The sequence below is a fragment of the Pinus tabuliformis genome, chromosome 1_2, assembly GCF_031772625.1.
Source record: "Pinus tabuliformis cultivar Carrire ecotype Pingquan chromosome 1_2, CPIR1, whole genome shotgun sequence".
Classification (NCBI taxonomy): Eukaryota; Viridiplantae; Streptophyta; class Pinopsida; order Pinales; family Pinaceae; genus Pinus; species Pinus tabuliformis.
Genome location: NC_142298.1, coordinates 142,445,941 through 142,470,655, shown reverse-complemented (window position 1 = coordinate 142,470,655; position 24,715 = coordinate 142,445,941). Strand labels below are relative to the sequence as shown.

General features: G+C 40.9%; 1 protein-coding gene across 1 annotated transcript in view; it reads left to right on the top strand.

Annotated features, from left to right (window-relative positions):
- Positions 1-223: 223 nt before the first annotated feature.
- The window catches only part of LOC149204924 (uncharacterized), a 67,037-nt gene continuing 42,545 nt past the window's right edge, over positions 224-24,715 (top strand). The window contains exon 1 of the mRNA XM_089394832.1: positions 224-768. Within this exon, the coding sequence (XP_089250958.1) occupies positions 379-768 (390 nt within the window). The 5' untranslated portion in view covers positions 224-378. The remainder of the gene's footprint in view (positions 769-24,715) is intronic.

Here is a 24,715-nt window from a genome sequence, read left to right as displayed (position 1 = left end):
ACTTTTATTAAATTTTAAGCAAAGAGATTGACACCTAAATCCCATAAAATTAAATCATTTAAAAAACATTCAAACTCAATTAAATTTTATATAATCTCAATTAAACTCAATTAAATTTCACGCTTCCCCTTGATAGGTGTGCCGTTAGATCTATAAGATAGATCTCCCCTCCGTTTCCATGGGTGTCTTTGGATCCCAGCGTGCGAGCTTTCCCCCACACCTCATCTTAATATTTCAGCGGTTATTTAAATAAAACTTTTACCACTGGAAGTGACAGAAGCTAGAATTATTCATATTTATCTAGAACGCACATGCCACGCACCAAGGGACTACAGGAGTCAACCCAGAACCAACAATTATGCCGATACCAAATTTAACATGGCAATGTGCAGAAGTGCATTGATTCTACCGGTCGATTTTCGACTTATTCCCTCTCATTTCCTCCGACGGCATACCATTCGAACCTGCTGTCTTCATTACTACTCATTCATCCAGCAAAGCCCTTCTTTTATTATCCACGATTCGATTTCTGCTGCTTTACAAACACCTCCCCGCCTGAAAGTTTCGAGGCGCTGCGGAAATCCAATTCCACTGGCAATGGCAACGAAAGCAGATTGCGAAGAATCGGGGAGAACAATGCGTGCAATGGTGCTGGAATCTCCCAAAACACTGTTGAAGAGTGTGATGTTGAATATCCCAGAGCCTGCGGAGGGACATGTTCGAGTACGCGTATCAGCTTGTGCAGTTTGTCGCACTGATCTACATGTGGTGTGTGCTTTTCACTCGCAAATTGAATTTGTATCTTTCCATTTTGGCCTGTATGTAGTTTTCCCATTTCTGAAATGGATTTCAATGTCGCAAAATCAGCAAAACGTAGAATAACAAAGTCGGGCGTCTCGATTAAAATGAAGGGAAGTTTTCCATATTTCATGAAAAAGTGTCAGGCTTTTTAGTGTATCTGGAATGCATCTCCTCCTTGGATCATTCTTGAAGCAAAACCGTGTTTACTGTGCCTCTGCTTATCAGCACTGCTGCCTCGAAATAACCTGAACCAAAACTTGCAAAACTCTTATGGTTTTGTCTTCGGATTATCATTGTGGTTTTAAGAATGTAAGCCTTTCCAGTTGGGCGCCATTTCAGAGAGAGGACATGCCAGGGAAAGGAAATAGGAGGATGGGTGGGAAGGGAGTAAAAAAAGGAGTGTGGGGAGAGAGGGGGAAATAGGGGGAAGGGAGTGCAAGGGCGTAAAAAAAGAGTGTGGGGGAGACAGGGGGAGATAAAAGCAGAAAAACAAAATTGACATTATGAGGGGTTTTTTTTATGGTTATATATGATGGGGTGTTAGGTCTGGCCTAGTTTATATCCATCTATGTGGTTAATGTTATTGACGTTTCTTTTCCATCTTAACAGTTTTTTGGATGTTTTTGGTGGATGTTGAGATAAAAAAACCAAAAAGAGGATTGAACAGAACCAAAAACCAACCCAAAATCTTGTACAAAGAGAGAAAGATGTCAGCTCTACTCATTATGCTGGAGTAAAATGACACGTGCATTGGTGAGAGAAATGAACAGCCAAGGAACTAGTGCACCAACTGATGCAGGAGCATCGACCCACCAACCCCAACCAAATTTGATTCTGGACACTTCCAGAAAGGGCCTAGTGGCAGCCAGAGACAGAGGACATGATTTCCTCTGATTTCATGTAATTTTTTAAAATATTCAGAAGCCTCTAGAAGGCGTGAGCTGGCAGGAACGAGATTGGTGTTCTGTTAGGATGTTTAGGATTTGTTTTATTATATATAGCCAGCCTGCAAGTTGTTAGTGTTGACAAATCTAGGGCTTTCAAAGTTAACAATTTCTTTGCTTGATAATTTAACAATTTCTTTGCTTGATAATTGCTTGTGATGTGCTTTTACTTCTTAGCTTATGATCTTTTTTTTGTTAGCTTATTAATGTGTTCTCTTCATCCAGACAATTACCAATAAGCACAATAAAAGACAAGTGACACAGTATGTAGGCTTTTCAGCCAAGGCCAAAACCTCTCACCTCTTGAGAGGAAAACCCGATCAAAATTCTTTTTCTAGATCTTCAATTGATAAGTACCAAGACCATGACACAAACCCTTGACTCTAGTATCCTCTCAAGAACCTTGTCACTAATCTTGATGCTCTTGCCTCTTTCTTTCCTCGCCTTTCTTCTTGATCTTGAACTTCTCTCCTCGGCTTCTACTAGAGAAACTCGGTCTCTATCCTTCTCACTGCTCCTTCACGTCTTCCCCTAGAGAATCTCGGTCTCTAGGTCTATGCTTCGGCTTCCCAAAAGAATCCTTCTCTTGCTGCCCCAGAAGAGACCTCTTCTTTGCTTGCCCAGAAGAAAATTTGCTGCCCCAGAAGAAACTTCGCTGCCATAACTTTGCACTGCCCAGAAGAAACTTCGCTGTCCCAGAAGAAAGTCCTTTTCCCCGATCCAGAAGAAACCCTAACTTCACATTACCTAGAAGAATCTTCTTTCTCCTCTCCGCACCTCTGTTTTCCTCCTTCTTCGCACTTCTGCTTCCTCCCTTTCTTCGTACTTCTTACAAGTCGAGTTACTTGTCCAAGGTGTGTCTTCAAATGAGGCCGAGTTGGGCTATTTATACACTTCTTCATATGACCTTTAGGCTGACATGATGGATTTAGGCCGACTTCATCTAGAGAGTTCTTCCATCTTTGTAGGACGACTTGAAGAGGATAGATGACAAGTTCTTGGAGGATACTTTACATAGACAAGATAGATCTTTTACAAAGTGTAACATGACTTCATTTGCATGACAATGACTCACATTTTATGACTAGATGACATAAATCCCAAAGACTCTGAATGGGAGTCTCGACTCAAAAACAAAATCCCTTGCTCACGAAACCCATGAAGCAAGTCAATAAAATAATTTTATTTTTCTTATTCACATCTCATTACATAATTACATGTCATTATGAAGACCAAACCTAGTTACACTTTTCAACACTCCCTCTTGATTAGGGAGGTATTCATAATGGTACTTGGACTTTCTCAATCTAAAGAATCTCTCATAAGAAGAATTCAGATTTGTAACTCATTTGTATAGCATCATATCAACCAACATTGTTATATAGCAAGGCCTTGACTAACAACTCTATCTCTCCACAAGATCAGAGGACAATGCTGGTGAGACCAATGATTTATAGACATACTCATCATTCTCTCTCGGAACATACCCCACCTGAGTTCACTAAGGATATGCTCCATAAGGACTATTCTTTTCTTGGACTCCCCAGTCCCATAAAGAATATCGGTCCTCCACGACTACTCTTTCATGGGATGCCCTATCTCATCCTCTAAGAGTATTGGATGCCAAATGATTACACAATCCTCCATTCTGTCTTCCCAAGTGAAGACCAAAACGACATGTCTATCTCTCATTTTCAAACCAGGAGGTTATATTCCATTAGAGGAATGTACTCATTCCTATCACAAAGGAATGTACCTAAGCTTCCTGCTTAGGAATTTCCCAAGTTTCTTCCAAGTAAGAAACTTCTTTTCAGGCTCCCTCTTAACCAGGTTCTTCTCGCAGCTCCTTATAGGGAGATCCTAAAACAACTAGCTGCTTGAAGAGCTCCTTCCTTCGATGTCATGAATTTCTACTTCGTCAAAGAATCTTTATCTTTGTGAACTTCTATATAGGGCATAGATCATCCATCATTTTTGTCCATGAGTTAGTCATGTCCTCAACTCATTAGAAAGTGATCCATCAGATTTTCCATCTGGCTTTGCTTCATGTCATTCTGCTTTCATGCCATATTTTCGGAAGGACATTACATCCTTCTATATGGTCTATTTGGAAGTCATTCATAAATCTTCCCTTCGACAGTGCTACATCAGCCCAACCAAATGTTAGTTCAAAAATAATCAATGAACACTTCAAATCAAAATTACCTTTGCGATGATCTTTCACCATGACATCTTCCTGTAAGTATCAGCATCCTGCATGCAGATTGACACATCTCCCATAGATATTTAGTGTCAAGGGTCTCTATCTTTTTTTGACTTCCATTAGTGTCTTCACATCTTTCTGGGAGATATTCCAGTCACATCTTCCTGGACTTCGGATGTTTGAATGCCTTCCACTTTCATTACATATTATCCCGATCTCTTCCTTTCTTTTATCACACATTTCATTCCCAGGAGCTTCCAATCAGAGTTCCTTGATTGCAGTCAACTTCCTCATGATTCATATGAGAATACATTATGTTGATTTCATTTAGTGTGACTTATGCTTTTACTGCAATCTTTCGGAGGAGGAGATCCTTTCTTTTCTTGATCATATTTCCCAGGATGGAAATAGTGATCCATATTATTTGCAACCATATGACATGACTTTCATAATAATCTATGCAAGCATACATACCTCATCTTTCTTTCGGTCATCCAGACTTCCTGTAGCAACTTCATTCGAAAGGACTTTATCCTTCAAACTTGCTTTCCTGTTATGTCATCATACCATCATTTCCTTGAATCCCACGAGTTGGAATTCCTGATGAAAACCTTTGCTTCCTTTCTAGATCGGTGAATCCTTTGATGAGAATTCCATCAGAGAAACTTAAGGATGTTTCATATCCTTACCCAGTAGATGTTTTCTTTATTGACTATGATGATCTCAATCGATGATGACCTCTGCTTCTTTCTATAAGTATCAACGAGGTTTCCTAAGAGCTTCTTATTCTTTGTAATTAGACATACTTTCTGCTTTCCATGTCACGAGCTCTTACTTCGAATGTTTCTATCACGATGCTTCTTTCTAATTTGATGCATCCTATCTTATTTACACTGCTCCTTATCTATAAATTACAAGTGAAAGGAACCTTCTAATGAAGAAGATCATCTTAGTCATGGTAGAGATCTTCTTGCTTCTTCCTTCTTAAGCTTCTTTGTCTCAGGTTCTTTCACTTCCTTAGTAGAATAGTCTTCTTCCCTGTCCCTCTTACGTTTAGGACAGTCTTTTCTATAGTGCCCAAGATTTTGACAACCATAACATCTTTCCTTAGCCATGTTCTTCTTTTTCTTCTTTGGAGTACTAAACTTTCCAAATTTCCCTTTTCGTCTTGTCACTAATTGTTCCCTTCTATCTGATCTTTTGTCACTTTCTTTCTTCATCCTGTCTTCCTCTGCCTTGCAGAGAGACCATAATTTGATGAATGGGATAGCTTCCTCTTCCCTAGTAGATATGAGGTTACCTTGTTCATCAGTAAATGCATGTAGAATATCTGAGATCATTTCGTTCTCAGATACCGTCTCTCCTTGATCCTGCAATTGACCTTTTATTTGAGATGCCTTTGAGAGACATGACGATATCCCTTCATCCTTTGACACCTTCAATTTATGAATATCAGATCTAAGTGATATGATCTTTTCTATCGTGCTTTTAGAGAAAAGTTCTCCCAGCTTATCATATATTTCTTTAGATGTCTCTAGCTTGGCTACATAGGAAATGAGTGGATCTTTGATAGACTCCTTAAGAATCTTTTGAGCCTTGAGATCCCTTTCCATGTATTTAGATAATGCTTGTTCTTCGGATGGCTTGGAGACCTTTCCATGGACATGATCAATGACTTCATTTACTTCGAGGACAATGTCTATCCTTCTTTTCCATACAAGGAAGTTTGATATCCCAACCAAATTTTGGTTCTCCTTGAAACATGAAGTCATTTTTACTAGATTAGATTATAATAAAAGGTACTTACTTGTGAAGATCGAATCTTCAACTTGATGACGAACTGGCTGCTTCTTACTTTGAATCTTTAAGAAGATTCTTTTTTCGGTGAGGGAAGACTCCCTTCTATGAGTTCTTTGCTTCAATAGAGAGAAGATTGCCTTTTGATCTAATCTTCCTTAGATTTGAAGAGCTTCCACTTCCTTGGTGAAGTATGAGTGATGATCTTCTGAAGTGCTTCTAGGGTTTCGGTCTTTCTTTCCTGCTTCCTTCTTTGATCTAGGGTTTCTATGATGTAGATCTCAATCTTCTTGCTTTGATGCCTTTCTTTGAAGATTGATTCTCTTGTGTCTACTTGCTTTTGACTGCCCCTTCTTGTCTTCAACACCTAAGCTCTGATACCATGTTGAGAAATCTAGGGCATTCAAAGTTAACAATTTCTCTGCTTGATAATTGCTTGTGATGTGCTTTTACTTCTTAGCTTATGATCTTTTCTTCGTTAGCTTATTAATGTGTTCTCTTCATCAAGACAATTACCAATATGCACAATAAAAGACAAGTGACAGTATGTAGGCTTCTCAGCTAGGGCCAAAACCTCTCACCTCTTGAGAGGAAAACCCAATCAAAATTCTTCTTCTAGATCTTCAATTGATAAGTACCAAGACCATGACACAAACCCTTGACTCTAGTATCCTCTCAAGAACCTTGTCACTAACCTTGATGCTCTTGCCTCTTCCTTTCCTCGCCTTTCTTCTTGATCTTGAACTGCTCTCCTTGACTTCTACTAGAGAAACTCAGTCTCTATCCTTCTCACTGCTCCTCCACGTCTTCCCCTAGAGAATATCGGTCTCTAGTTCTATGCTTGGCTTCCTAGAAGAATCCTTCTCGTGCTTCCCCAGAAGAGACCTCTTCTTTGCTTGCCCAGAAGAAACTTCACTGCCTTAACTTCGCACTGCCCAGAAGAAACTTCGCTGTCCCGGAAGAAACTTCGCTGCCCTAACTTTGCACTGCCAAGAAGAAACTTCGCTGTCCCAAAAGAAAGTCCTTTTCCCTGATCCAGAAGAAACCCTAACTTCGCATTACCCAGAAGAATCTTCTTTCTCGTCTTCGCACTTCTGTTTTCCTCCTTCGCACTTTTGCTTCCTCCCTTTCTTCGTACAAATCGAGTTACTTGTCCAAGGCGTGTCTTCAAATGAGGCCGAGTTGGGCTATTTATACACTTCTTTATATGACCTTTAGGCCGACATGATTGCTGGAGTTAGGCTGACGTCATCTAGAGAGTTCTTCCATCTTTGTAGGCCGTTGAAGAGGATAGATGACAATTTCTTGGAGGATACTTTACATAGACAAGATAGACCTTTTACAAAGTGTAACATGACTTCATTTACATGACAATGACTTTAACATTTTATGATTAGATGACAAATAAATCCTAAAGACTCTTAATGGGAGTCTTTACTCAAAAACAAAATTCCTTGCTCATGAAACACATGAAGCAAGTCAATAAAATAATTTTATTTTCTTATTTGCATCTCATTACATAATTACATGTCATTATGAAGACCGAACCTAGTTACACTTTTCAACAATCAGAAGAGGTAGCCAGTTTCAATGTAAACCCAGGCTGAATGGCGCCAGGCCCAAAGAGGCCATACATGTAATCAATTTTCTTTTAATACATATAGCCTCTATGTTCATTTGAATGTTTGTGTCATTTTGGCGTGTTTATGGTTGTTACATTTTGTTTAAGGAGTAAGAGCACGAGGACCAATATTGTTTGCATAGACCATAGTTGTAGAAATTAATGTGTAGATTCAAAACTACTCATGAAATTTACTAGATCACAAGACTTGAAGATACTCTACTCATCTGCGGAAAGCAATTCACGATCGAGAACACAAATCATTAACATGCATCAAGATTCAACACACATACACATAAATTTATCTAGGGGAAAGCAACTACTCAAAACCCTTTACTATCTGTTTTGCATTAATCAAAGAATAGAAAAAAAATACAATGCTTGCTCAAGGCTGAGCAAACCCTGCACTAGTATAGTCTATCTCATTGCTTCATTAACTGACTCTGACTAATACTTAGCCAATTTCTTAGCCTGCCAAGCTCCTGTTTCCTTGCCTTGGTTGATGAGGAATTAGCCCCCAATTTATTAGGGAAATTGCTCATTGATAATTGTGCAATTCCTTTAGGCCCTTCTTTGACTGCATGCACCACTTGTACAACTTGGAAAATTCTACAACTGATAGTACATTGCCCTTGAACTCCAATCTCAACTGGGTAATTCGAATTCTCTACATGCAACAATTATTTTGGGCTGATTGATCAGTTTAACTAGTTCTCACTGTTAGTAGAACTAGTGGAGGTCAAATTGAAGGCTCTTATTTTACATCAATAATAAAAACAAGCTTTGGTGGTTTTTCTCCCTAAAGGGTTTCCACGTTAAACCTTCGTGTCTCATGTGCTTGCTACTCATGATGTGTATGCTTGTATTGGTTGATATGACTGTTGTTATGGTTTGTTAATGGTTGCTCTCATATATTGGATGCCAAGTTTGAATGAGTAAAGATAAGTTGGCATAAATGTTTAAATTAACCTTAATATTGATTCACCCCCCTCTCTGCGTTAACATTGTTTCCAACACGTATGACCGAAATACATTGTAGTTTTCTTTCACTAGACACAAAAGGTGGTCATGGAGAGAGAGAGGGGTGGAGAGTCATGATTGCAAGGATACGAACCACATGAGGAGGAGGCAGTGCCACTCATCATTCAAGAGTCTGCAAGTGTGTGTACATGATCTCAATGAGTTGTGGCAAGCCTAGCCATACCTTCCAAGATTACCAAGTTACAACTTTTTTTTCAAAGACTATACTTGATGTTAATTATTATTATAAATTCTAGAGAACGTTGTAATTCTTTATACATCTTAAAGTAAGTCAAATCCTATTCTTTTCTAGCATCATATATCCATATGATTAAGCTTATTTTTTTGACCAACTTTCTTCAAGTTTCAATACATATGAATCTTATCCAAAGTTTACCTTCAACATGCATTCTTATGCTTCCCTCCAATCATCTAGCTATTTTTCCTAAAGTGATCCATTGCATTCCTTCATGCCTTTATCAGTATTGTTTCCACATTACATGGAATGCATACTATCCTTGTGCGTGCGACTGGAGCCTTCCAACAGCATGCACAACTTGGCATGCGTGCGGCTGGGGTGCAAAGTTTGGGAAAAAGAAATTTCCAGCCCAGGGTAACCTCATCAACAGATGTTGTCTGGTATCTGGGTGATGTGATGCTCCTAGGAGGTGTCAATATGTTTCCGATTAGTAGACCCCACTTCCATAACTGGAACTTGGATGTTGCTATTGGAAAGAATGAAGTTTCCACCTTCCACAATTCTCATGCAGAATAGAGAAGAAATACAATGCTTGCTCAAGCCTGAGCACGCCCTGCACTAGTATAGTCTATCTCACTGCTTGACTGACTAACTCTGGCCAATACTTAGCCAATTTCTCAGCCTGTCAAGCTCCAATTTCCTTGCCATGTTTGATGAGGAATTAGCCCCCTATTTATTAGGGAAATTGCTCATTGAGAATTGCGCAATTCCTTTAGGCCCTTCTTTGATTGCATGCACCACTTGTACAAATTGGAAAATTTTACAACTGATAGTACACTACCCTTGAACTCCAATCTCGACTGGGTAGCTCAAATTCTATGCATGCAACAATTATTTTGCATTGATTCATCAGTTAACTGGATGATCACTCAATGCGAAAAAAGTTACATACCCTTAACTTCACCTCCACTAGTTCTACTGACAGTGAGAACTAGTTAAACTGACAATAACTCAAATTAACTGAAATAGATTGCTACAAATTAGCAATCAATCATGTAGAACTGAACTCAAGTGTCTCGAACTCGAATTCACTGAGTTAGCTAAGTGACAAGAACCATGTCACCTCAGTTAACTACCTCCAAGTATTCTGATGAAATTGAAATTCGAATTTCTCCTAATTTAATCAAGGCAAAATTAAATTAGGAATTTCTTACTGCATTTTCAACACTTCCTCTCAACAAGAAAGGGATTCACATCTACCCCAATCCAACACCTTTGGAATGTACTGCATGCAACACTTCTCTCTGTTGCTATTGCTACTGGGACATTTGCAACTGTGAAGCATCTAAAAGAACAAATTGAATCAATTGTGTCTACAATTGTCTACTAGGAAAACTGTGCTGCTGCTGACTCTACTACTGAGCCTCCTGCTCTACTGTCAACACTGCTCTGCACTCCTCAATATCTGACTGACATTGATCCTCCTGCTACTGAATACTGTGGGCCCCTATAGCAAGGTAATGATCCATGAGGAGTCACCTCAATGGACCCTGCCCAAATCTTTGCAACTTTTGGATTATGACTTCACATTGCCCCACCTCACAGCGGGAGGTATGGCTGCATGTGCTCCCTTTGCCCACTTGGCTTGAACTTCCTCCTAATGGAGGTCTTTGCTTGAGTGGATGACTCCACTCTCTCTCCTCTTTGCTTCTCCATTTGCGGATGCTCCACAACTTCTTGAGGCTGCTTCTGGGGTTCCATTTTGAGAGGTAAATTATGCTCCCTCTCAACCACCAAGTATCTAACCTTTGCCTGCTCCTCAAGGCTTTACATGCATCTTCTACCTCAAGTGCATACAGGTTCTTGACTCTATCACTAATCTGCTTTACTTGTCCCGTGGTGATATGTCTCAAGAAAGCCTTCCCTTTGCTGAATATCACATTGTAGTGACGGTCTTCCAAAACAACTACGAAGACAAGATTCTTCTTTAGACCCGGAACAAACATCACATCCTTGAGTTTGAGAGGGGAGCTCGACTCCCTCTGAAAAGTAACTGTACCAATACCGGTTGCACTGTACCTTCCATTGTCTCCAAACTCAATGTTCCTTTGGAGATCTTTCTCCTCCAAGTCATTGAAGAATTCTCTATTCCCCGTCATGTGGAACGAGACATTAGTATCTAGATACCACACACTCCCCATCATACTGCTGACCATGCATGCGATGAGAGTGAAATCAAGCTCGAATTGTGAAGCCAGAGCTTCACCTGCTGTAGGTTCCTTCTTGCTTGCCTTTTTGTGTGGACACTTCTTGGCATAGTGTCTGAATTCTTGACAATGAAAACACTTGATTTTGGACAAGTCTTTCTGCTTTCCCGCTTGGCTGGAATTAGCCTCACCTTGGGACTTCTTCCCCTTGGCCTTCTTTCCCTTGCTAACTAATGCAAAGTCCTCTTCCTCTTCTTTAGATGAGGTCCCATCTCTGTTGCTCCGCCTTATTTCTTCCTGCACTAGATCAAACCATAACCGCTCCCAGCTTGGTAGTTTCTCTCTACCATTTATCGAATCTTGATAACTATGTTAACTCTTGGGAAGGCCCAAGAGGGCTAGAGCTACCAGATCTTCTTCAGGGACAGTAACACCGACCCTGCCAAGTTCATCACGACACTGTGTAAACCTGCTCAGGTACTGCAGAATTGTTTCATTCTTTTGCATCTTAATACTTCGAAGCTTGTCCTTGAGTGCCAACTTCCTGTGGTCACTATTGTTCTCAAACAACTCTGTCAATGTTTTCCACATCGCGAACAAAGTCTCTTTCCCATGGAGATTCGAGACAATATGATCCCAAACTCCCTCCAATATGATCCTCCTCGCTTTAGCCACATCCTTCTTCCACTAAGCAAGATCCTGGGCATCAGATGCTGGGGGTTTTGCTACATCTGTCTTGATGTATTCTAGCAGCCCATTATCATCCAATACTGCCTCCATTTGGATCTTCCATGCCACAAAATTTGTGGTTCCTTCCAAAGCATACTCGAGCCTGAGTCCATTGAAAGCCATCTTCTCAGTCCTGGAGAAAACCTGTAACACTGATCTTCAAATTCGAACCTCCTACAATGACAACTTCGAAATCTCTTCTCTACTATGAATCTAGCTCTGATACCATGTAGAAATTAATGTGTAGATTCAAAACTGCTCATGAAATTTACTAGATCACAAGACTTGAAGCTACTCTATTCATTTGCGAAAAGCAATTCACGATAGAGAACACAAATCAGTAACATGCATAAAGATTCAACACACATACACAAAGATTTATCTAGGGGAAAGAAACTGCTCAAAACCCCTTACCATCTATATTGTATTAATCAAAGAATAGAGAAGAAATACAATGCTTGCTCAAGCCTGAGCACACCTTGCACTAGTATAGTTTATCTCACTGCTTCACTGACTGACTCTGGCCAATACTTAGCCTGCCAAGCTCCTATTTCCCTGCCCTGTTTGATGAGGAATTAACCCCTTATTAATCAGGGAAATTGTTCATTGAGAATTGCGCAATTCCTTTAGGCCCTTCTTTGACTGCATGCACAACCTGTACAACTTGGAAAATTCTACAACTGATAGTACATTGCCCTTGAACTCTGTGTTGATGTATTCTAGCAACCCATTATCATCCAATATTGCCTCCATACGGATCTTCCATGCCACAAAATTTGTGGTTCCTTCCAAAGCATATTGGAGCTTGAGTCCATTGAAAGCTATCTTCTCAGTCTTGGAGAAAACCTGTAACACTGATCTTCAAATTTGAACCTCATGCAATGAAAACTTCGAAATCTCTTCTCTATTGTGATCTAGCTTTTATACCATGTAGAAATTAATGTGTCGATTCAAAAGTTGCTCATGAAATTGACTAGATCACAAGATTTGAAGCTACTCTACTCATCTGCGGAAAGCAATTCACGATCGAGAACACAAATCATTAACATTCATCAAAATTCAACACACATACATAGAGATTTATCCAGGGGAAAGCAACTGCTCAAAACTCCTTACTATCTATATTGCATTAATTAAAGAATAGAGAAGAAATACAATGTTTTCTCAAGCCTGAGCACACCCAGCACTAGTATAGTCTATTCACCGCTTCACTGGCTGACTCTGGCCAATAATTCTTAGCCTGCAAAGCTCTTATTTCCTTGCCTTGTTTGATGAGGAATTAGCCCCCCCTTAATTAGGGAAATTTCTCATTGAGAATTGCACAATTCCTTTAGGCCTTTCTTTGACTGCATGCACCACCTGTACAACTTGGAAAATTCTACAACTGATAGTACCTAGCCCTTGAACTCCAATCTCTACTGGGTAACTCGAATTTTCTGCATGCAACAATTATTTTGGGTGTATTAGTTAACTGAATGATCAATTAGTGTGAAAAAGTTACACACCCTCAACTTGACCTCCACTAGTTCTACTGACAGTGAGAACTAGTTAAACTGACAATAACTCAAATTTACTGAAATAGATTGCTACAAATTAACAATCAATCATGTAGAACTGAACTCAAGTGTTTCCAACTCGAATTTACTGAGTTAATTGAGTGATAAGAGCCATGTCACCTTAGTTAACTACCTCCAAGTATTCTGCTGAAATTGAAATTCGAATTTCTCCTAATTTAATCAAGGCAAAATTAAATTAGTAATTTCTTGTTGCATTTTCAATAGTAGTCATGGTAGAGGGATCATCCAAACAAGGTCTAGGTCCGAGCCAAAGTGTCATCATAAGTTGCTAAGAACCAATGCAAGGGAGACAAGGATGTTGTTATGCTCTTGACCTGCGAGAAGATGCCAGAATACCAAATATATGAAGAAAGACAACCCATAACACAGAACAAAATGAGAAATAACAACATGTATTTTATTATTCAGAGATGAAAGCAATGTTCACTTGCCTCTTCGAGGGGGCAACCTTTAATAGAGCAGGGCTCGATTACAAAATAAGACACGACACTCCTCAATGGGGAGTCTCTATCCTTTATATAGGATTCATGCATGCAATACCATGGGTCATTACCATGGTTCTCTTAATACCATCTATCTAATACCATGGCTCGTTTGCAACTAACTGTGGTCCCTTTCTTTAAATGCGTTCAACCACTTACAATTATTAATATGGGTTTTATTGACTCTTTAACTAACTATAACTATGACTCGACCCTATTACATAAATAAGGGGGTTAGGTTGGACCCTAACATGCCCTCCCCCATAAAAACAACCTTGTCCTCAAGGCTAAAGCTGCGGAAACTGTTGAAGAATAGTGGCTGGTTCCCAGGTTGCATCTTCCGGAGAGGTGTCTTTCCACTTGACGAGGACTTCCTTGATCGTGCGACCGCGCAGATGTCGTTCTCGCTTGTCAAGGACCTGTTCAGGTTGGAGCCAAATTGAACCTTCTTCATCCAATTCAGGTAGACTGGTTTGAATTCTGCAATTGTTCCCCACCACTTTCTTGAGGCATGATACATGGAAGACGGGATGGATTTTTGCAGTGGGTGGCAAGGCTAGCTTGTAGGCTACTTCGCCAATGCGCTGAAGTATTTGATAAGGTCCGTAGAATTTTGGAGATAATTTCTGACGACCCTTGTCTTTGAGTGATGTTTGCTTGTATGGTTGCAGCCTCAAGAATACCTGATCCCCTTCTTGAAATGTGCGCTCCGAATGATGTTGGTTTGCCTGTTGCTTCATGTGATTCTGAGCTTGATGGAGATTATCTTTGAGACGGGCTAGCATGGTTGCACGGTTCTGTAGGAGTTGATCCACTGCTTGCACCTTAGAGCATCCCGGGATATAAGAAGTAGGTGAAGGGGGGAGTTGACCATAAACTGCTTCATAGGGAGTCATCTTGGTGGCGACATGATAGTTAGTATTATATCACCATTCAACTAAAGGTAACCACTGTACCCATTGATGTTGCTTTTCTGAAGTGTAGCACCTGAGGTAGGTTTCTAGACATTTGTTGACAGCTTCAGTTTGACCATCAGTTTGGGGATGCTAGGAAGTACTTAATTGTAGTTGGGTGCCTTGTAGCTTGAAAAGTTTCTGCCAAAAGTTACTGGTGAAGATCGGGTCACGATCAGACACAATGGAAGTGGGCATGTCATTCAATTTGAAGATCCGGTCCATGAAAGATTGAGCCACCAAAGTGGGTGTAAAAGGGTGGGGTAGGGCGCAAAAATGAGCATACTTAGAAAGTCTGTCCACAACCACCGTGATGACTGACTTGTTGCCTGACTTTGGAAGACCAATAATGAAATCCATAGAAACATCCATCTAGATTGAGGTAGGGATGGCCAATGGTTGTAAAGTGCCTGGGAACTTGACTGTTTCTCCTTTGTGGCGCTGACACACATCACATTCAGCTACAAAAGTAAGAATGTCCGTTTTCATGCCTGTCCAAAAGAAGGAACGACGAGTGCGAGCATAAGTCTTCTAAAAGCCTGCATGGCCTGCAGTGGGAGATGAGTGCAACTCTGCCAAAATGTGCATTTTGAGGGTGGATGTCGGTGATATCACTACTCTGCCCTTGTAGCAAAGAATCGCATCCTTCCAAGAGTAGCCCGCTGTGGAAGTAGGATCTGCTCGCAAGTTATTAATGATTTGGAAGAGCGAAGGATGTGAAAACCATTCCTTGTGAGCTTCTTCAATCCAATCTGGAATGGGAAGAGAGATTGCTAGTAGGGTGCTATCCTCCTCAAATTGGTGTGATAAAGCATTTGCTACGACATTTTCGTGCCCTTTCTTGTAAATTATCTCATAATCATATCCCAACATTTTGGCTAGCCATTTGTTTTGCTGTGGCGAGGATAGCCGTTGCTCCAAAAAATATTTAAGGCTTTGATGGTCTTTGTGGATTTGGAAATGCCGCCCCAGTAAGTATGGTTGCCAGGTATCCACTGCATGTAAGATGGCCATCATCCCCTTCTCATAAGTAGATTGTCCCAGATGTTTCCCACTTGGTTGTTGGCTGGTGAAGGCCAAGGGTCGGCCTTCCTGCATTAAGACAGCCCCAATACCCGTACCTGAAGCATCACATTCAATCACAAAAGACTTGGTGAAGTCGGGTAGTGCCAATACGAGAGTGGAACACATGGCCTGTTTGAGAGCTATAAACGCCTATTGTGCTTCATCAATCCAGAGGAATTAATTTTTTCTTGACAAGGTGAGTGAGGGGTCTGCAATGCGACCATAATTGCGGACAAATTTGCGATAGTAGTCGGTGAGACCCAAAAATCCTCTCAAACTCTTCGAGGTCTTTGGTTGGGTCCAATCCTGCATTGCCTGGATCTTTTTGGGATCCACCCTAACACCTTCATGCCCCACAATGTGGCCCAAATACTCGACTTCTTTCATGCCAAAAGAGCACTTGAACAATTTGACAAATAATTTATGCTTCCGGAGTAGTTGCAAGAGCAGGTCTACATGTTGAAGATGTTTTTCCCAGGTGAGGCTGTAGATGAGAATGTCATCAAAGAAAACAAGGACAAATTTTCTGAGATATGGTTTGAGCAGGTGATTCATGAGGCTCTGAAAAGTGGATGGGGCATTACAGAGACCAAATGGCATGACCAAGAATTCATAATGGCCTTCATGAGTTCGGAAAGCAGTCTTTGGAATGTCTACTTATTTCATGTGTATTTGGTGATAGCCCGAGCGAAGATCTAGCTTAGTAAAGAATTGAGCCCCATTTAGTTCATCCAGCAAATCATCAACAACTGGGATGGGGAATTTATCTTTGACCGTAAGCTTGTTGAGGGCCCTGAAGTCTGGACACATGCGCCATTCCCCATCTTTCTTGAGCACCATGACCACAGGTGATGAATAAGGACTGATGCTAGGACGAATGACACCGGCTTCCAGGAGTTCCTTGATGATTTTTTCAATTTCATTCTTTTGGGCGAAAGGGTATCTATATGGGCACACATTCAGTGGTTGTGCCCCTGGGACCAAAGTGATGCTATGATCATGTTCCCCTCTAGAGGGTGGAAGCTCATGAGGTTTGTCAAAGACCTGCGGGTGGCTGTTTAAGACCTGTTGCATCTCAGGATGAATATGAAGAGTAATGGGCTCAAAGGCCTGGATGGCATTAAATTGGGCGATAACTCCATGGTGGCCCTTTTTTAACAACTTTTCCATCTGATGCGAGTTGATGATAGAAGGAGTACCTGCCTGGAGTCCGTGGAGGGTATGCGTGTGGTCCTTCTGCTTAAAGCTCATATATAACTCCTGGAAATCCATTGTGATTGGGCCAAGTGTGCGGAGCCATTCAACACCCAAGACAATGTCACACCCACCCATGTTGATGGCAAACATGTGGGTCTTTAGGTGGTAATCTCCCATCTGAAGTTTGATATTTTCACAACGGCCTTCACATTTCATTGTCCCCCCATCAGCAATCTGGACCTGGAAATTAGAGACTGCTCTGACAAAACAATGCACAGCTTTTGTGACTCTTTGATGGATAAAGTTATGCATGCTGCCACTATCAATCAATACTACTACAAGGCGATGTTTAATAAAACCTCTGATTTTGAGAGTTTGGGGAGAAGAAATGCCTGCCAAAGCATGGAGCGAGATAACTAGTTCTTCTGGAGTATCTGGGAGCTCATTGTCCTGCTAGTTGTTCTCATCTTCCTCCTCTGGTCGCTTAAAGGGTGGGGCTTCCTCAGATGAACTGTGATCAGTAGCGTCAATTTGAAAGAATTTGGGTTCCCTGCATTTATGCCCCAGGGTGTATTTGTCATCACAGTAGTAACACAATCCTTGCTTTCTTCTTTCAGCCATTTTTGCGGGGGACACCTTTTGAACCTTAAGTGTTTGGGTAGCACCCTGAGCCTGGGTCGGGCGTCCTTTGGCTATGAAATTTGGACGAGGCGACTGGGTCGCTAAAGCACGTTCCACTTCGATAGCCTTTGTGCAAGCTTCCATCCATGTGGTTGGGTGGTGCATCCGGACGTGGGCTTGGATGGCGTCTTTGAGACCACTTATAAAACATTCCAAGTAGAATTCATCTGTCAGACCTGCTGTGTGGAAGGCTAATTTCTCAAAGGCTGTAATATAGTCGTTTACTGTGCTTGTCTGTCTGAGCTTAGTAAGATGACCCAAAAAATTAGATTCACAGTCAAAGCGGTCACAAATGGCTTTTGCGAACACCTGCCAAGTAACTGCCCTTGGATAGCATTTATAATGCCACTGCCACCATTGCCATCTTTCTTGGTCCAAGTAAAGGCCTCCCACACGTAGTTTAGTTTCATCATCTACGATGTGATTTAGAGTGAAATATTGTTCCATTTGTGCTACCCATATTGACGGATTAGAGCCATCAAATTTGTACATGTCCAGCTTGGGAGGTCGAGGGTGGGAATGTTGGTGATTTCCATGGAAGTGAAGATGATGGCTAGATTCTCCTTCATGGTCTTCATTAAAAGCATATGCCTCCGATTGTAATGCCGACTTGCCCTCTGTGATGGTGTCTTGTAATGTCTGGATCTGCATCGTTAACTCCGACAACCTTTTTTCAGTGGTCTCCATCTTCTCATTGGCCATAGCTTGAGCTCTGGTTTCTACCATACACAGATCCTGATCACTTGTCGTCACTGTGAAAAAATTTGGGACCACCCGAAAATTGAAGTTGATAAATGAATGGTACCCCACCATGCTTAGCTCCTCGTCCTGATTCTTATGGGCTAAGTCTCTTATAAGCGTCCTGGGCGGGCCTTAGACTTTTATTTTTATTTTTTTATTGTTGTAATACTCCGAACAGAGTTTTACTCCTCGCTTATCAATACTGCAGTAGCCAATTTCCAGAAAAGTTAATCCTGCCCAATGTCCTGTGAGAATCGCCCCAGGGTATAGGAGCCACAAGCCTCCCTGCCCAAATGGTCAGATCTGTCTGTGAAACCCTCAACTACTGAATGTGAGTTGGACTGTGGCAGCGACCGAACCCCAGCTGCTAGATCTGAATGGTATTGTGGCGTTAGACCTTTAACTGGTGGGTCTGATTATTGCGGCAGCGACAAAACCCCAACTGCTAGATCTGATCTGGCAAAGAAGATGATGGGCGATCTTCAGAGAGACAAGGGAACTATGGTCTCAAGGAGTGTCAGGTGCTACAAATCGCAATATACATAAGGGTCTAACAGTAGTACTCGAACCAATCTTTCAGGGCACTAACTAAGGAGGATCAACCGTACCTTTAGCCGTAGTACCCAACTACCCTATCGTACGTGCGAGTAATCTCCCCGAGTTCTATTCTCAGTGTACTGTAGCAATAAGATGGCCGGCGGTTTATCTACGACGAGGTTTCAGGTGAGCCTAGGGGGCTTCCGATATACCCAGAGGGTATGTGGAAGACAGTCCGTGCGCGGTTTTGTCTAATGCACTACTACTCGAAGGGGTACCCACAGGGGTTACAAGGGAGTCCAACAAGCGTGACCACCTCTTGTATTCCTGCGTGCATGCCTCCCCAAATCCGCAGGTTTATGCGCTCAACGACAGATCCAGTGGTTTAAAGACACCAGAACATGTCTCTAGCCAAAAAAAATTCTTCTAAAAATGGAGATACCACTGGCCTTGGAAAGCGCTCTGATACCACTTGTTATGCTCTTGACTTGCGAGAAGATGCCATAATATCGAATATACGAAGAAAGACAACCCAGAACACAGAATAAAATGAGAAATAACAGCGTGTATTTTATTATTCAGAGATGAAAGCAATGTTCACTTGCCTCTTCGAGGGGGCAACCTACAATAGAGCAGGGCTCGATTACAAAATAAGACACAACGCTCCTCAATGGGGAGTCTCTATCCTTTATATAGGATTCATACATGCAATACCATGGGTCAGTACCATGGTTCTCTTAATACCATATATCTTATACCATGGCCCGTTTGCAACTAACTGTGGTCCCTTTCTTTAAATGCGGGTCAACCACTTACAATTATTAATATGGGCTTTATTGACTCTTTAACTAACTATAACTATGACTCGACCCTATTACATAAATAAGGGGCTTAAGGTTGGACCCTAACAGATATCGACATATAACCAGGGAATAGCGTTGGAATGTCGTCAAGTCTCAGTGGAAACTGAGAAGGGCAGAACCTCGTGAAACCAAGGACAAAAAAAGAAAGGATGCGAAGAGAGCCCCGACCATCCCAGTCTTCTACCTCGTGGTGGGACCCACCAGTCCCCAGTCGGCCCAATCAAGCCTCAAAGGAGTCAGGGCAATCTCAGTTAGTAGTTGCAGGGAGAATGAAAAGGGTGTTGACCCTCGACTTGTGTGGTGCCCTGTCGGTGTAGTCATGCACGACCCTGACCTGGGGAACAATAGAATGCTCTGACCCCCCCCCAACTTGTGATGCTAAGGTGGAGTGTGAGTTCGGGCCTGGGGCGTGAATATTTGTTTGGCCTTCGCGGGAGTTTGGTGAGTCGTCGACGCTCAGTCCACGAATTCACGTGAAGTTGTTGATGGCCAAATACACGAATGCTGAGGTTGAAGTGGATTTTAGGGCCGAGAGGCGAAATGGTGGCCTTGTACATAGCTCTGGCAGAGGCGAAATGCCATAGTTGGGGTTTAAATGGAGTCGTGAGTCTCATTTGTTGCACAGGAAGGTGGATTTCGTGGGCACATAAACCACAGGATCACAAGGGATTGAGCCATCTGAAGGCCGAATCTGCAGAATAGGGTTGTGAGGGAGCGGTCCCCCACCTCGAATCTGCTCCTCAAGTGCGCTCTCGAAATTTGCTCCCGCAGGGAGTGCGCTTCCTAATTTTTTTTTCACTCAGCTTTTTTCACAATTTTTTTTTTTGCAAACATGTTCCAAACACAATTTTTTTCAAAGAAACAAGAATTTTTGAGTGGGGCAACTTAATGATCAAGCCTATGGCCCTAATATTGATATGCAACATGGTAATGTTAAAATAATAAATTCTTAAAGTAAAAGGGACATTCTCCTTTATCTTTAATTTTCATCCTTTTACTTAAGTTTTTAACATTACCATGAAATGACTTAGGATGTTTGAGATGTTGAACAATCTAGGGCAGTTAGAGTTGATTAGATTCTTCTTGTCTTGATAACTATTTGTGAGGCATTTTTAATTTTCTTATTAACACAATCTTCTCCTTGACGTTATTAGAGTGTGTGTTTCTTATTTCATCAAATAGCTACAAAAAACAAAGAGACAAGAACACAAGATGTTGGCATTCTGCGAGGGCCAAAACCTCTCCCTCTTGGAGAGGAAAACCCGCACATAATTCTTCTTATAGAGATTCCAATTGACGAACACCAAGACCATAACCCTTGACCTACTAGGCCACTCCAAGACCAAGTCACCAATCCTCTTCTTACTGTTGAGATCATCATCAACACTGCTGCTTCACCGAGGTCATCATTCATGCACCTTCACTGAGATATTCATCACAATAATGAGAACATAACTGTTACACCATATCTCCATCTTCTCTTAGATCATTACTACACTTCTCACTGAGATCATCATCATGTTGATAAGGCTTACATACTGAGATATATATGTGAACGCTTCTCCGAGGTCTTCATTATGATCTTTCATCATTGTTGTCACTGTGTCGAGATTATGACTATGCTTTGGCATACCGAGAGTGTATAACAGTGAGATCATAATCATGCCGAGACTCTGACTTTATCTGGAGAATGATGTCTCGTGTGTATAGCTGAGAGTTTCTTGCACTAGGATCTTTATCATGATAGATATGCCATGACTGTCCTAGTATACCGAGACTGTGATCATGATGATCGTTCGAAAACACAGAGATATTGTACCCATCAAAATATTGTACTTATGTGCTCAATCGAAATACTGTAATCCTGTACCTTGTTCGAGATACTGTGCCCTGTACTCCATCCGCAATATCCGAGATCCTTCACTTGCTAAACCAATCGAAAATCATAGAGAGAATCCAAATTATTCCTGTCCTGTTACGCTAACCCTGACTGGGTATATATAGTGGTTAGTCCTTCGTATTAAGCCAATGTGTATCCATGAAGAGTTGTGTATATTTCTTTGAGCTGACATGACTGTCTTTTACCTCGCTTTGCTTGCAAACTTCTTCTTTGGAGGATGATGCTTGTCTTGGAGGGCTACTTGACACTAGGTTGACCCATATTCATGCTCAAGAAGAGCTCTTTAAAATGACTTTGATTCTTTGACTTTCCTAGACCTATGGAATGAACAAGAAACTCATTTGAATAATTTTGCAAAAATAATATTTCTTTTTCTTAACAAGTACAAAGATCAAAATTACATTTACAAATACCGAACCTAGTTACACTTTTCTTCAACACTCCCTCTTAACTAGGGAGGTATTTACAATGGTACTTGGTCGTTCTCAATTTGAAGAATTTCTCATAAGAAGAATCGGATTGGTAACCCATTTGTTCTAGCATCATAGTAACCAACTTGTTTATAGCAAGGCCTTGACTAACAACTCTATCTTTCATAAGATCAGAGCACAATGTTGGCGAGACCAATGATTTATAGACATACCCACCCGGGTGTTCACTAAGTATGACCTTCTAGGACTATTCTTATCTTGGGTTCCCAACCCTCAAAGAATATCGCTCCTCATGCCTACTTTTATCTTGGATGCCCGACACATCCTCAAAGAGCATCAGATGCAGATGATTACCCAACCCTCCATTCTTTCTTCCTAGGTGAAGACAAGAATGTTGTGTCTATCATGTGTCTACATTTCCGTTCATGGCCTTCACCTAGACTTACGACTGTTAGTCCCGGTATAGTGCATGACACATGAAATAGAAAAACACAATTGTCACTCCTTTGTAATCAGGGGTGATCTAATTCAAGCCCCCTCTTGATCAGGGACTTGTCAGAGCTTCCTCTTAGCTAGGGACTCTTCTCTACATCAACAACTTCTTCTTTGTGGGTCCTTCAGCTGCTTGATCAACTTCTCTTCTTGATGTCATGAAAATTAGTTGAGCTTCTTTCTTGTAGGGCAACAATCATCGATCACTTTCTTCCTTAGTTCGTCATGTCATTCCTTTCTTCATGGAAAGTGGCCTTCTTCATATTTGGAACCTTCGTCATATGACTACTTCTTTCTCATCATGCTTCTTCCATTCATCACATGAATGCTAGTTGTACTTATAAGTAGCCCCGAATGAACTTATCAAGATATTATTCAAGAAATCAAATATATCATTAAATCAAGCCGTACCTTACTAGGTGGCTTTTCATCATGACATCTTTCTGTAGGTATCAACATCCTGCATTCATATTGACACATCTCCCAAAGATATCCATTATTAAGGGTCTACATCTTTTCCATCAGAGTCCTCATATCTTTTCGGGAGATTTTCTAGTCAAGTCTTCTTGATCTTTTGGATGTTGATTACTTTCATCAGGGTTTCATATCTCACAATCTCTTCCTTCATTACACATTCCATTCCTAGGTGCCTTTTAATCAAAGTTTCTTAGTTGTGATCAACGACCTCATACTTCATGTGAGGACATATTATGTTGATTTCATCTAGTGTGTCTTATGTATTCTTGCATCCTTTCAGAGGAGGAGATCCTTTTTCTCTTGATCATGCTTTTCAAGATAGAAATAATGATTTATGTTAACTGCAACCATATGACATGTCATTATAATATTAAATGCAAGCATACATACCTTATTTTTACCTTCAGGTCATCGAGGCTTCTTCCAGCGGCTTCCTTGATTGAAGAGATCTTCAATCTCTTGATCTACTTTATGTCATCACGTCATTGTCTCATGGATTCCATAAATTGGAGTTCCTATTGAAACACTTGCTTCCTCTACCCTACGATGAGGATTCCATCAGAGAATTTTGAGGATCTTGTATATACCCAACTGGCAGATGTTTCCTTTTTGACTTTGATGTATGATGAGCCTTAGATGACTCCTTTCTTTCCTTCCATGTCCACTGAGGTTCCCAAGAGCTATATATCCTACATGTTTGTCTGCCATGGATTTTTGTCCTTTATGATTCCCATGTTGATGTCACCAGCTCTTGTTTCTAATGCATCCATGGTGCCATGATGCATCTTATTCTCATAGTCATATCTTATAACACAAGATTTAGGAGCTTATGATAGGACCCTTTTGTGAGGGATACTATCTTACTCATAGGAGAGATTTGTTACTCCCTCTTTCCTTGGCCCTCTTCTTAAGCTTCCTCCATCTTTCAGTGATATGAGTTTCCAAAATCTTTCTATGGCATTGAATCTTGACTATACTCATTTTGTCTTGCTTGAGGACCAACCTTGCCTTTCCTTTTGCACATGGTTGAGTTCTTTTAACCTTCAATATTTTTGCCATTAACTTGTCTTTCTCTATCTAGCATAGAGACCACAAGTTGTTGAATGAGGTAACTTTCTTGTTCATGGACATTTGTTACCTTGCCTATCAGTTAGAATGATGATGATTATCTTCCTTCCTAGATCTTGTAGATGGAAGATATCCTACATCCTTTGATGCCCTTTACTTTCATGTAGATCATATTTCATGTGACCTTCTTCATTGCATCTTTAGAGAATGAGTTTATCATCTACATCACTTTGATGTCTCCAATGTTGCTATGTGAGGGGATCTTTCATAAGCATCCCTTTTCATAAATTCAGAGGAGACCTATTGATATGTTTAATGACTTCAACTACTTAGAGGACTATGTCTATCCTCCTTCATGCAAGGAATCTTGATGACCCATCCAACCTATAGATGTCCTTGCAATCATGAAGTCATTTAACCAAATTTATAAATTGAAAAGATACTTACTTGTCATGTGAAGATGAAATCTTCACCTTGATTGCTTTGATGATGGTTGAAGCAGATGCATTGATGCTTCCTTCGGATGAGATCCTTGATGTAATGGTATGAAGCTTGCCTTCTTGCCTTCAAGTTTCTTCGATTTATACATCTGATTCTTATGATTAACAAACTGTTGATGAACTTGAGATAGCATTGTCTTGCTATCACATAAGTGGATTATGGAACCTTGTAGTATGCAACATTGAGTAGAACCATGGAGTCTTGATGTTGCTTGCCATCATTTTATAGT